General features: G+C 38.6%; 1 protein-coding gene across 1 annotated transcript in view; it reads left to right on the top strand.

The window, feature by feature from the left end:
- MYO3A (myosin IIIA) overlaps positions 1 to 13,602 on the top strand; it is a 116,470-nt gene that overhangs the window by 92,827 nt on the left and 10,041 nt on the right. The window contains exons 29-32 of the mRNA XM_062567690.1: positions 742 to 865; positions 2,053 to 2,197; positions 2,267 to 3,031; positions 3,681 to 3,819. Of these exons, the coding sequence (XP_062423674.1) occupies positions 742 to 865; positions 2,053 to 2,197; positions 2,267 to 3,031; positions 3,681 to 3,819 (1,173 nt within the window). The remainder of the gene's footprint in view (positions 1 to 741; positions 866 to 2,052; positions 2,198 to 2,266; positions 3,032 to 3,680; positions 3,820 to 13,602) is intronic.

Genomic DNA, 13,602 nt, shown 5'->3' with positions numbered 1-13,602 from the left:
TACATGTCTAATGGGAGACCCATGTTTGAATCTTTCCTCTTCCTGGTTCAAACCAAAACCTTGAAGTTGTGCCTCCCACCTTGCCCCAGGGCACCTAGTTACTGTGGGGCAGTAATCCTCTGCTCCTTCCTTCTCCCACCCCATACACCTTTTATGCTGGGCTTTTTCATTTTAAACAAGCAGTCATTGCATAAGGAACATGAGCAAGGTAACTTTAACTGCTGAGCTATAAATTTTTCAGATTCTCCTCTGATCCAGTGAATGTTCAGCTAAAGAAAGAAAGTTCTGAGCTTGTGTAAAAAGAGTCTGATAATCTCTGTAGCTTGATAATTAGGACATTTCCCAGGGAAATGAAAGATCTTGAATCAAATCCATTGCCTGAACTAGTCAAAGCAGGTACATGAAGCTGGGAGCACATTGCTAAAGAGGCACTCCCATAGCACCATGCTTCTACCTCATTTGGCATCTTCATTTCCTTTAGTTCAGAAAGATACTAAGAAAGAGCTTGTTTTTATCCCAATGCAGAATGGCTACAGCATTCTAAAATCTCAAAAAGGTTTTGTGGGACAGAGTGATTTCAACTGAAACATAGTAACCATTCCAGTCTGTATTTCTTTATTTCTCCCTTATACTTTTTTAAAAAAAAAATACTAACAGTTTCATACCATTATCATTTAACTCTAAGATATATTTGGGATACCCTTTGCTTGTTGCCTAATGTTTTTTTCTAATTTGTATCAGTTGCCAGAGGATACTTACTCAGGAAGAAGAGAAAAGAATTAACTGAGTCAAGGAACAAAGCAGCAACAACAATTCAGTCTCACTACAGGGGATATAAAGAAAGGAAAAATTTCAAAAGTAGAAGGTAGTCATATCTTCTGTCTCTTGCATCACTGAAACATCCCATTTCAGTAGCTTTGCTGCTCAAAAGCAGCAATGTAATCTCAAAGTCTGAATTAATCTAGACATATATGCAGAGGTAATGTACATTTACTTGGAGGAGTCTTTTTAATGTCACTAGACAATTTTCTTATACTTTCATGCTCAGGAAATAAAGGCATATTTAGGGGAAAGATCAAGAATATCATGTCTACCTATAATGCTACTATTATCTATAAATGGGTCTCTTTTTGAAACTAGCTCATCATAGGAAAATTCACATACAAGAGAAAGAAATGGGTGTTTGAAGAGGACTGTTCTTCTCTAAGTCACTGTCTGAGATGAGTGTAGCTCTCCTCACTGCAGGAACCTAAATGACTAGTTCAGATTAGGCAGCTAAAAAATAGGGAATGCAAATCACATTCTAAATATCTCTATAATCTGGGGCTGCAGCCCGAGGTTGTGAAATGGAGCTGGCAGCACTTTCCTCATCTCTGTCTTGTTTTCAGTGGTAGCGTTTAAGCAGTAGCTGGAGACTCTGGAATAGTGAGCAGGTACATACCTAATCCAGAGAGGTGGAAAATGGCTGAGATGGAGTACAGTGACTTTCTCAGGAAAGAGGGGGAAGAAACAGTGTGGCGAATTTCACTTGGGACTTAAGTTTTGTTGATGCTGAAAGAGCAGTTTAGGGGATAGGAATACCCCTAGCAATATGGTATTTTATGGTATTTTTCTCATATTAATTTGATTTGGACCTACCTTTTGCATTCATTGAACAACATGAGGCAGTTTATTTTGTGAATACATATAGGGTTGTATGGATTTATAAATAGTGGAGATGCTAGAAAAATATCTACTTTATATTTTTGCTGAACTTTCAAATACTTCTTTTCTGTTTTACCACTTGTCTTCGTGTAACCCAGATTGCCTAGCCTAGATTGCTAGTTTTTTGTTAGGAATTTAACAGGGATATCCCTTTTCACTTTAAGCAGTGATGACTATCAGAAATGCATAGATTTCTTTTCTATCTTTAATTCCAACTATATATGGTAAATCTTTTCCATGTTGCAAGGTACCAAATTATTATTTAGTTCACAAACATTACGAAAAGTAGTTGTAAAGTTGTCACTATTCTTCAGCTGTAATATTTCCCCAAAACTCTATTCTATTCAGGGAATCACTTAAAACAACAGAACAAACTGAGAATGCAACTTCCATTAATGAAAAGGAGACAGGTGCCGAGCTTCAAAACAATGAGGAAACTGTAGCTGGAGGGAAGAGCACCCTTTCTCAAAGTGAAGAGGAAGCAGCTATTATTGTTCAGAGCAATTATAGAGGCTATATGGCCCGTAAAAAAATAAAGGAACAGCGCAAAAAACTAGTGGAGGAAGAGTTACCTGCTATGGAATACTTTGAAGCAGAAGTGAAGCCAGCTGAAAACATTACATTGGAAGAAGCAGCAAACAAGGAGAGCCAAGATGAAGCTGACACTGTTATTGACAGCAGGTGTATTGGGTTCAAGGACAGGGGGAACACACAGGAACAAAAGAAGGCATCTACTAAAGGAGAGAGAGATTCCCTGAAGCAGAACACTGCCAAACAGCAGGTTGGCAAAGATGAAGAACAGGTCTCTTTGGAGCAGTTACCTAACAAATCTGTCAAAATCACAGCTGAACCTGATCCCCAGCAAGAGCAAATTAATCAATACACAATCAAAGCAGATGAGCAGAATCATGTATGTGCTGTGGTCCAACCTAAGACCAACAGGCATCTGGAGAGAAACCATCTGAAACATGAAGTGATGACGACTACTGGATATAAAGGAATTATAAGAAAAGAGTCAATAAGAGGTTCACAGAAGCAAGTTGTAGCAAAAAAACAAGGCTCAGAAGACAGAGAGAAGGCAGCAGTGGTTATTCAGAGCAGTTATCGGGGCTACAAAAGAAGGGGGCAACTCAGAAAGGAGGGGAAATTACCTTGCAAAAATCAAGAGAAAACTATGAAGGAGTCAAAAGAAGTAGCACACGTTCAAAATAATGATCCTAAAACAACAAAAGATAAGAAAAATACTGGTACGCAGGCTGAGGACCAGAGGACTCTTAAGGAAGGCTCAGAGAAAGAGGCTTGTGATTTGGCAGCCTTTTCACGGCAGGTAAGAAGCTTATAAGCTAAATATGTTAACAATAATACACTGACTGAGAGAATGGCAAAGAAATTGTACTGGTCTCAGTGAAAACAAATTTTCTCTCTCAAAACTGAGACTGAGATTCTGTACCATGTGTTGTATTTAAATGCATATGTTGGTCTAAATGAGAAATACCTTTTTGGGAAAGAAGGAAAGACAAAGAGTTAAGAGAGCTGGGGAAAAGTGAGGTCCAATTTATCTTAAATACAGAAGCCCTGGCTTTGTTTGTTGAAATGCTCACATTTACCAGGTAAGGTCCTTAATTCATCAAATTGTAAAACATCTCTGTAAATAAAACTTTCTAAGTTTCTGTGTTAACATCAGTGACTTACACGTGTACAGAGAAGTACACCTATACCTGCAGAATCTATTCTGCAGCTGCCCTGTATCCCCTGATGTCAGTAAGACACTGTCTACTCGGATGAATGAACTGATAGCAACTAGCTGCAGGACTGGGCTGCAATGTGATGTTTCTTACATGTGCTGAGAGGCTTCAGTGAAGTAGCTGGAGCAATACCATATAAATTTACTATCCAGACAACATTTTACTGTAGCTTACCTTGAAGCATGTGTACTTATTTATATAATAATATGAAATCCTGTGTTATATTTTTAGATATCAAAACTATCTGAAGACTACTTAGCATTGCAGCAAAAATTAAATGAAATGATATTGTCACATCAGCTGAGACCTGTGATGCTGTCCAAAGATAAGCAAACTAATGGCCAACTTTCTTCTCATGTTTGTCAATCAGGTAATGTTGAACATTTATATTTATTAGCAGAACTTTTATTTGTGAACAGGACTCAGGAAATGACTCCTATTCTTTAGAAGTCTTTAAAGCTAGAGGACTAGTAAATGAGCTAGGTTTGGCTTCTCATATAACTCAGGCTGTTTGTTTATGTACTAAGCTCCATATTAGTATCTGGCTGAAGCAAATATTCCAGAGAAACAGCCAAGCCCACTTGGGAGTCAGAGTTGAAAGACCCATCATTGGTAATTTGACTCAATGCTTATTAAGATGGATGAGTGAATGGATGAATCATTGTCAGACCTATCCTCAGCGTCTCTAGAAATATATCTATTCAGTAAACATTTCACACTGGCCCTTATTTTCTGAGATGTATTTCTCAACTGTGCGTTATTGGTAAAATAAAGGTACATGTTTTTGTATCTGTGTTTTTTAAAATAAAGTGTTTTTAAGTCACTAACAAACAAAAGTTTGTTGCATTTATGCTGAGCAAAGTTATTTTTAGATATCCAGGAATGCAGTAAAGTTTATTGAAACTAGTACCTGCTATCCATGTTGGTGGGCATGACTTTTAAGCATAGGAACTATGACAACTAATATATTTGTTAGTAAATTTAAAAGGCTATTACCTCTCAGAACACACTCTGAAGTTACTTGCATTCCTATTAGCATGGGCAGCAGGAGCTCCCACAACGTAACCAGTCTTGGAGTAGGTTAGATGGTAGTGGGAAGGAGTACTGCGAGGATGGAGATGGAAGACCTGTCATTCAGAAAATGCAGATCACGCTGATTCCTGTGGGTAGGTCTACAAAGAGCTGACCAAGCTGCTCAAGCCTTTTCGGTTAGAACAGACGTAACAGAGGACTTTCTCAGCCTATATAGCAGGCCACAGGTATGGAGGAAGGCAACTCTGCTCACTTCTGCATAGCTCTAATTAGATCAGAACTGTTCCTCACTGCCCAAAAGTAATTGCACTTTTTTAAAATTGTAACATTGTGGATTTGGTTGTCATGTGTCCTAAAACTTCTTTTTTTTCTCATGGCTACATAGAAGAGGTTCAAAAGCACTCCATCCCCACTTTACAGTCTTTTCAAGTGGCCAGGCTACTACAATGAGAGCTTTATCGTAGCAAAATCTAAACCTCTAAGTGTAAAACTGGTTGGTCTTTGATAATCTGAGTAGTTTAACTCATTTCCAAAACCAAACTCTACAAGAGAAAACAAATGTGAAATGGAAAAATATTGTTCCATGTTTCATTCTAGACATAGAAATATTTGTGTTTGTTATTAACAGGTTTGTACTGATTTCTGTATTAAATCTTGCTTACTTTTGATGAGATAAAATTGAGGAATTAAAAATGCATTATTTGGAAAATAACTCTTGGTTCTTATACATTATGTTACAGAAGCTAGGTAAGAAAGGTTGATAGAATCATAGAATCGCAGAATTGGTAGGGTTGGAAGGGACCTCTGGAGATCATCTAGTCCAGTCCCACTGCTCAAGCAGGGTCACCTAGAGCATGTTAGACAGCATTGCATCCAGGTGAGCTTCGAATATCTCTGGAGAAGGAGACTCCACAACCTCTCTGGGCAACCTGTGCCAGTGCTCCGTCACTCTCACAGTGAAAAAATTCCCCCTCACATTCAGGCGGAACTTCCTGTGGTTCAGTTTCTGCCCATTGCCTCTTGTTCTGTCACATGGGACAACTGAAAAGAGGTTAGCCCCATCCCCTTGTCACTCTCCCTTCAGGTACTTCTAGACATTGATAAGATCCCCCCTCAGTCTTCTCTTCCCCAGGCTGAAGAGGCCCAGCTCTCACAACCGTTCCTCATAGGGCAGGTGCTCCAACACTCTGATCATCCTTGTAGACCTATTCTGGACTCTCTCCAGTAGCTCCATGTCTCTCTCGTACTGGGGAGCCCAGAACTGGTTGCAGTACTCCAGATGTGGCCTCACCAAGGCTGAGTAGAGGGGCGGGATCACTTCCCTTGACCTGCTGGCAACGCTCTTCACAATGCACCCCAGGATACCATTGACTTTCTTGACCACAAGGGCATATTGCTGGCTCATGGTCAACCTGTCATCCACCAGCACTCCCAGGTCCTTCTCTGCAGAGCTGCTCTCCAGAAGGTCAGCCCCCAGCTTGTACTGGTGCCTAGTGCTATCTTTCCCTAGGTGCAGGACTCTGCACTTGCCCTTGTTGAACCTCATGAGGTTCCTCTCTGCCCAGCTCTCCAGCCTGTCCAGGTCTCTCTGAAAGGCAGCACGGAGGGAAAGGAAATACAAAAATTTTTATTTTAACAGTTGAAGTTTTCATTACTTACTAATACATTTTTGCCTGGTTCATTTGTATATGTTTGTATTATGTACAAAATGGAACAACATCTACTCTTTACACTACCGCAAATTTAAGTAGCTCTACAGGAGGAAAAAGGATTCCAGAACTTGCCATCTGTCCGTGCAAGCCTACCTAAAGTGGTTGCCAGTCAGCCACTTAACTTCCCTTTATCTTTGAAAATGTCTCACTACTTTACACCTCAATGGTGTCATAATGCAGCATTTTTCCAATGGTAAGATGTGTGAAAGTTCTGCATTGCATCATTTTGAACATAGGCATGAAGAATGTCACACATTTCTTTGAACCAAGTCAAAATGCTTTTTAAGAAAACAGTAAAACAGTTGTTGAGTTGCATGGAGGCCAGGACTTCATCCTCATTTTGATGAATAGAGAGAAATACAATTTTTACGAACTAATGTTGTGTGATCTTAACAAAAGGAGGATTTACTTTCTCTATGTTCTTTCCAGACAAATGTTTGTATATTGACAGGATAGCACTTAGCTCTTTTATGCACCAGGTATGATCTGTTTGAAAATTCTGGCAAATCACAAAAAAAACACCCTTTTTAGTTTACAGGTATACAAAGGGAGTGCTTTTTATTTTAACTGTAATACAATTAACTACCCTTTGCAAAAAAATGCCAGTAATAGTAATTATAATAACTTTAATTTTTGTGATGTTTCCTGAATGTGTTATAAGAGCCCTGAATGCTCATATTTTTAAACATAAAATAAACGTGATGGACCCATGCTTTGATTTTTATTAAATTGCTGCAAGTTGGCATAGAGACAAGGCGAGTACAGTGTTTGGGAAGATTAGCTGTTTTCAAAGGTGAAGGCATTTAAAATAGAAGAGTGGGTGCTGTTTGACCAGGAAGTTATAGCTGAACTGACTACAAATAGTTGTGCCATTAAAACAAAGCAACCTGAAATTTTAAAGCATTAAATCTGTTGGCCCTATCTATCTCAGAGCAAACTAGTCTTTCTAGCCTATTTACTGCTACCCAACTTACTTAATCCTCTGCTCCAATAAGTAAAACTACTCAAAAACCCCTCCTTCTCCAGTTTTTATTAGAATTGTTATTCCCAATCCTTTTTGTAGTCAACTTTCACTTGATGTCATTTGGACCACGTCCAGTTCCTAGCCCCTTTTGCACAGCTGGTCTGAGTTGGGCAGCTCTAGTTTCTGTTTGCTGTACCTGCCAGTGCTCTGCTCACTCAAGTACCTCAAAAAACCTGTGGGACTCATCATGATAAATGTAATGAAGTTTTGGTTTTTTTTTTTTTTTTTTTTTTTTTTTTTTTTTTTTTTTTTTGCCAGGCATTGAACTTTTAAAAGTGAGAAGGAAGGCCCACTGGGCTCTAGTCAGACATTATTCGGTTCTGTTACCCTTCCTGGCCATAATGGGAAGTTTCACTTGCTGCAACCCAGACCGAGTTTGCCAGTGGATGGCCAGCTCAGCCACTTGTCTTGAATATGGAGAGACAGCAGCAGTGACCTGAGCCTTGATTTCTCACATCCCACAGCTGTATTTATAAGTGCTAGCCAGTCCGTTGAAGGACCTTTCCTGGTGTAGAATGTGAATACTTTTTCAACGTTCAAACATAATTCACACAACAGCAAAACAATTTCCTTTGCAGCTATGATCACTGAACAGAATATTGCAGTAAGAGAAGATATTGTAGTAATGCCCAAGGTTGCTGTTGAGCGAGCTGGAGCCTAAGCATTACAGAACTTAATCACAAAGCTCCATTGTCGTAACTTAAGCAGATGTTTATTATCACAAGCATTATCTAGATAAAGGTACAGAATATGTAAGTAAAAATATATCTGCGTTCATTTAGCTTGTACTGTCTACAAAACTTCATCAGGTATCAAAATTCTGGATTTCTTATTTTCCTTCTGGATGCAATCTAGTAAGATAACAGTTAACTACATAAAAGAAAAAATTAAGATTGTGTACTATAGGCTATCATGGTAAAGTGAACCAGGTAGGCATGGTGAGTGCTATACTATTTATTTGAGCAGAGAAGAGCCTTCCTGTCTTCTTTCCTCCAGTTTGCGTTACAATACAAGTTACATATGCACACATTCATGAAAGCATATGCTTTTACTGCAGGTTTTCCTCTAGGGCTGCCTTTGCCATCCTGCCCTCATGAAGGCGATGATTGTTGAGCTTTAGGTGTTTTTTAGGTCGCATTGTGTTTATCTCTATCTATTTACCTGTACCTGGTTACTCTGTGGTTTAAATTTATTTACACATTTTCCTCAGTTTTGGTAATTTTATATGTCATCTTCCAGCTGTAACATATGAATGCATTTTAAAGCAGTTTGACAGATAGGAATGCTTGTTTGCCTTCTTCTGTGGGCTGTTGTCCCTTTTAGGAGCTTAGCAGCTCCTCTGAAACTATTTTATTTTATTGCTGCCCTCAAAAGAGAAGGGACTATGGGGCAGCTTGGTGGCATCCGATGACAAATATTCAGATCTTTAAAAAATGTTCGTTTTAATAAAAAGGCAAAACTTGTGGTTTAAAGAATATACAAATTAAAAGCCTAAATGAATTATAAATCCATGAGGTTTTCAAGTTGTTTGCAAGGGAATTTTGTTGCATTTTTAAAAATGCATGAAGCAAGCTGCACAATGTTTCTGGAATAAACAATATTCCCTGTGGTTTGTTGACAAGTGTAAATTACTAAATAGGCTGTATTTCCTTCTAAATACATCTAGCTAAACATAATGCTTTCTGGGACTGCATCTTTGGACTGCTAGTGAGGCTTGAGTTACTGTAATATTAGAAATAATGCACAAACGGCCACTGTCTAGGTTTTGAGGTCGAAATCTGAAGGGTGGAGAATCTGATTCTTATGAAAGCAATTTGTTTTTTCCAGATGAATAATGGTGCCCATCGTGTAAGTACTGAATGACAGTTCAGGTACAAAATCTCTGGGAAAGAATCTGCTATATTTAGAAATTAATTCACACAGTGTGGTGAACTCCAGCGCGGCAGAACCTCATCAGATGCACGAAGCCATGAGATGGGCAGTGTTGGCATCCCAGGTTCCTCCCACTGTAGGCTGCCATAGCACTGTTTGCTCAGGTTTCTTGGGCTGCCTTTATAAGGAAAGAGGAGCTCCGTGTAGCACTGTGTGAGCAGAGCAGCATTTGCCAGTCTCTCCTCTTTGTGCATGAATTGCCAGCCAGAGAGCGTTGAGGAGCAGGACTGGAGGAAAGCAGTGTAGTCAAGTTGCTTCTGTTGCCTGGTCCTTCTCAGCTATGGAGGTGGCACTTTGAGCACCATGGCAGCCAGCATTTAGGAAGTCTGTCTTGGGAACTGGTTAGATCCATGGCAGACCATAACAGTTGGGATGTCAAGGAAGTGAGTACAGCTGCTTTCCTTAAACATCCTCTCCTAAATAGCAGTCATCCGAGGTCACTAGGCTCTCAGACTGAGAGTATTAATGTCAGCCAGAGACGAAATTGCTCTGGGCTTCGCTCAGTGGAGCTGGCAATATCTGAGCATTAGAAATTGCACATTGTCAGGTCCTCCTGGATGCAACTGAAGAATTCTCCATCCCACAGTTCTAAGTTCTACATCTGTACAGAATAATCCCTCTGATCTTTTCAGATTGCTAAATCTTTGCACCTATCAACAGTAATTTCCAAATCCCACTTTGGTAATCATCCAGTACTTAACTAATTACCTCCTCATACTGTGCAATTAGCGTAGTTAAAAGGTGTGCATATATATTTTGTAAGTAAGAGTAGCTGTTAACTCCTCATTATCAAGTCATGGAATTCCAGTTATCATATTTCATTTTTCTGATCACTTTCAAGCTCCCCCTACAAATCTCATACAATAACTGGTCTCCCTGTTATTTTTCTTACTGCTTTATTCTGAGACTGGCCTTATACTTCCTGTCCCCAGAACATGTGGAACGTTGCTGAATCAAACAAGTAACGTTTCATTTAAGTGACCTGAAGCTGGGTTTATCTGTTTCTCCAGGTGGCCTAATAAGTACAGACCTTTCATCACCACACTCTTTGTCTAGACTTCAGTATAAAATCTTCTGTAAGTCGTAGATTAACTTACAGTAGTATCCATGAATGTTGATTGCTCTGGATTGTCATCTTCCCAGTTTATCACCATGTGTCAGAACGTGCAGACACAGTTTGACAGAAAGGGCTGTTGATACTGACTCATCTTTATTCAAGCATTCCTTGCTCCTCCTTTTTCCAAAAAATGAGCATGAGCTCTCCGCAGTTTCTTTTGAGTTTCAGCACGTACATACATTAACTGTAAATGAGCCAGTTCTAAAGTTCATTTTCCATTTTCTCATTTGTTTTTCATTCCTTTTCATTGTTTTAATGTGTTTGGAGTTTTCAGTGAGGACTGAATAAGAAAGTAGTAATAACTTGTAATTAAACCCTGTACAGTCCAAATGTGCGTGCAACTTAGGTAGGAATGTTTCAGGTGGTTAACTTGGCAAGATGCTGATGGGATACAATGAGAGTGGGTAGCCCTAGCCTGAAAGGAGGGACTGTGCAGCCCCGAATGGCACTGTGTGGTGTTGAAAAGTGTGGCCTCCATGTGGTAGTCCCAGCAGGGGAAGAGGGAGTAATTCGTTTACTTTTCCCTAGCAAAGCAGCCATAGCAGCAAGAGAGTTAAGTCAGGCTACAGAGTGTACTTAACGCGCTATGTTCTTAGCTGGGAAGGCTACACTGAATAGCAAGCTGCAGTGGCAATACTAGCTCAAAGCTAGCTGAGACCTAAGATTTGGATAGACCCTACTTTGATTTTTGTTATGTGATGCCATTTTCCTTAGACATGTTACACCTTGCTTGATGTCACCTGGCAGCCACACTGTTCATATACTTTAGCTGACCCTATAATTAGTTCATACTCTTAGCAGATGAGCTCACTTATATTAAACTGTCCATCATTACTTGCTCAAACATAAGTTTTGACAGGATGCATCAGCAGAGAGGTTTAACTTCCTGGGCGTGAATTGCAGCATGGTTGATAAAAACTATTAATAAGGCTCAAAAGAAAAGCATCTAGGTCACTAGAGCAAAGCCTCTTGCCTCTTTGTATTGACAGTGTGCACTTGCAGTTTGAGCAAAATCTTTCTCCCTTTCAATTTGGTCAGCCCCTCTTGCAATTAATAAAACCTTTTTTTAAAAAAAAAAAAAAAAAAAAAGAAAGAAAAAGAAAGAAAGAAAGAAAGAAAGAAAGAAAGGAGTGTCTGAATAGTATCAAATCTTATGTTTTCTAATTTCTCCTTATCTTCTATGCTTTGCTTCTTAGGCAGATGCATACAGGCCCACTGTCACCTGTTCAGCTAGATATAACCAAAGCGTGGGCTGATGGAGCTGGGAGGCTTAGTGCAATGCTGTGGTCCAGCTCCTTGGCTATGTTAATGACTAACTGTGGCATTACCTTAAGCAAGCCTCTGTGTCTTGCTTTGTGGATCTCATTTACCTCTGCTAGGATCCAGATAATAGTAATAGCCTGACACTTCAGAAGTGCTTTGACAGCTTCTGCAGTGACTGGTTTGGAGTTTTTTTTATTGTTATTTTAACATATATATTTAATTGTTAGATTTAAAAAATCACTTTTCCTTTTAAATATAAAGCATCATCTTTTATAGATACTCAAAGCTTTAGGCAAAAATAGGCTATAAGATAACTTACTATGGAGAGACTGGGCTTCAAAAGGAAACTTATTTGTAATGGGCTGTAGAAGCAGCATAATTGGCCTATTAATAGGTGAATGATTTTGCTCCTGCTTTCTGCTTCATTGCCTACTGCAGAAATGTATGGGCCATCTGGAAAACAAGCATATCAAACTCACCATTTATCAGGCACAAGTATCAAATTTGCTTTCCACCTCTAAACCTACTAAATAAATGATTTCTGGAAGTATCTGCAACTAATCAAGAAGCAGATCTTTTTTGTACATGAGATACCCAATACTACAAATACCTACCACATCAGTTGTATTTCAGTAACAATGAACAGGCAAATTCAAGAGCAGAAGGAAATCACAAGCTCACTTTCTAGTGAAATAAAGCTAAATCCATCAGGATGTAAAACTGCTAATTACATACTTTGTAATTTGAAGAAGAAATTGGGAATTTCATTTTTGGCCCTTTGTGCTAATTTAGAAAGAAATAGCAGATCCAGGCTTAGAAGAATGGCTGTATTTCAGTCCCCTCAGCTCTTCTGCATAGCTCATACATACGTAAAAGGCATGAGGCCAGTTAAAAAGCATTTTTTTTTCTGAAACCCTTGTCATTGTCAAAATGATTTTTTTTTTGAATGTAAGAGGAGTCATGTGGCAGAGCACATATACAAGAAGTATATGGCTAATTTCAGTGGGGAAAACTGAAATCTAGAATATGAGAATGCTTTATGTGCTTGACAGTGATGAATTAAATAACCTAACAGCATACATCATGATGAATTCATAGGGGACAATAAAAAGTCTGTAGGTATTATGAGAGCTTTTTCCTTAGGCATTTCTTAGTGCCCTCAAATTTTTTCCATTTTCTTTTTCCAGATTTTCATGCAGTTGTTACGATCTTTGACACAATTTTTGAAAATATCCTACAGGCAAAGGGTTAGTGTATCTATTTAATTACACTGAATCACTGAATTGATACCATTTTAAGCTGTTGTTTCCAATTTAGGCTCCTGTTGTGTTCAAAAATAACATAGGAAAGGTTTGCCTCTCCTCTGTCACAAATGGAAACCCAGATAACTCCAGGTGGCCCATTTGAAATGCATCAGGGTAACAACAGCCCACATAAGAGCACAGTCAGGCATGATATGCCTATTCAAAAGAAAGAATGTAATTTATATTTAATACAGGTTGATGAAATGAATTTATTGCATCTAAATTCATTGTTTAACGTGAACTATCTGTACCCTGGTTTAAAAACAAAAAACAAAACAACAAAAAAAACTATTGTTCTCTTAAGTGCAAAATGTTAAAAGATATTTGTTTATTCATTACATGAGAAACAGTCTGCATTTGAGATAAGAAACTGAAACAATAATAATTATCCAACTACAGTTTAAATTAACATTATTCATTCTGGCACCTCTGTATATCCATGACCTTTACAAGCCTTTATTTATCACACATAACAAAAAACTTACACAGCTAATTTTGCAAGAGTTAACACTGATGTATTACTGATCATTTCTCATTGTAATGATTGTGCTACCTCCTTAATTAAAAAGATGTCTGATGTACATAGGAGAGTGTAAAAGAGTTTCTGGTGACCGTTATAGAACAAAATACAGTTTTCCCTCTGAGACACAGTCACATGTAGTTAGCACCTCTGGGTTATGAAGACAGAGTTGTTTCTTGTGAAGAAGTAGATCGTCAAAACACACTTCTCTAATTCGTTGAGGGCTAGATCTTTATTCCACTTGCATAC

This window comes from Rhea pennata, chromosome 2 (assembly GCF_028389875.1).
Source record: "Rhea pennata isolate bPtePen1 chromosome 2, bPtePen1.pri, whole genome shotgun sequence".
Lineage (NCBI taxonomy): Eukaryota > Metazoa > Chordata > Aves > Rheiformes > Rheidae > Rhea > Rhea pennata.
This window is presented reverse-complemented; position numbering and strand designations above follow the sequence as displayed.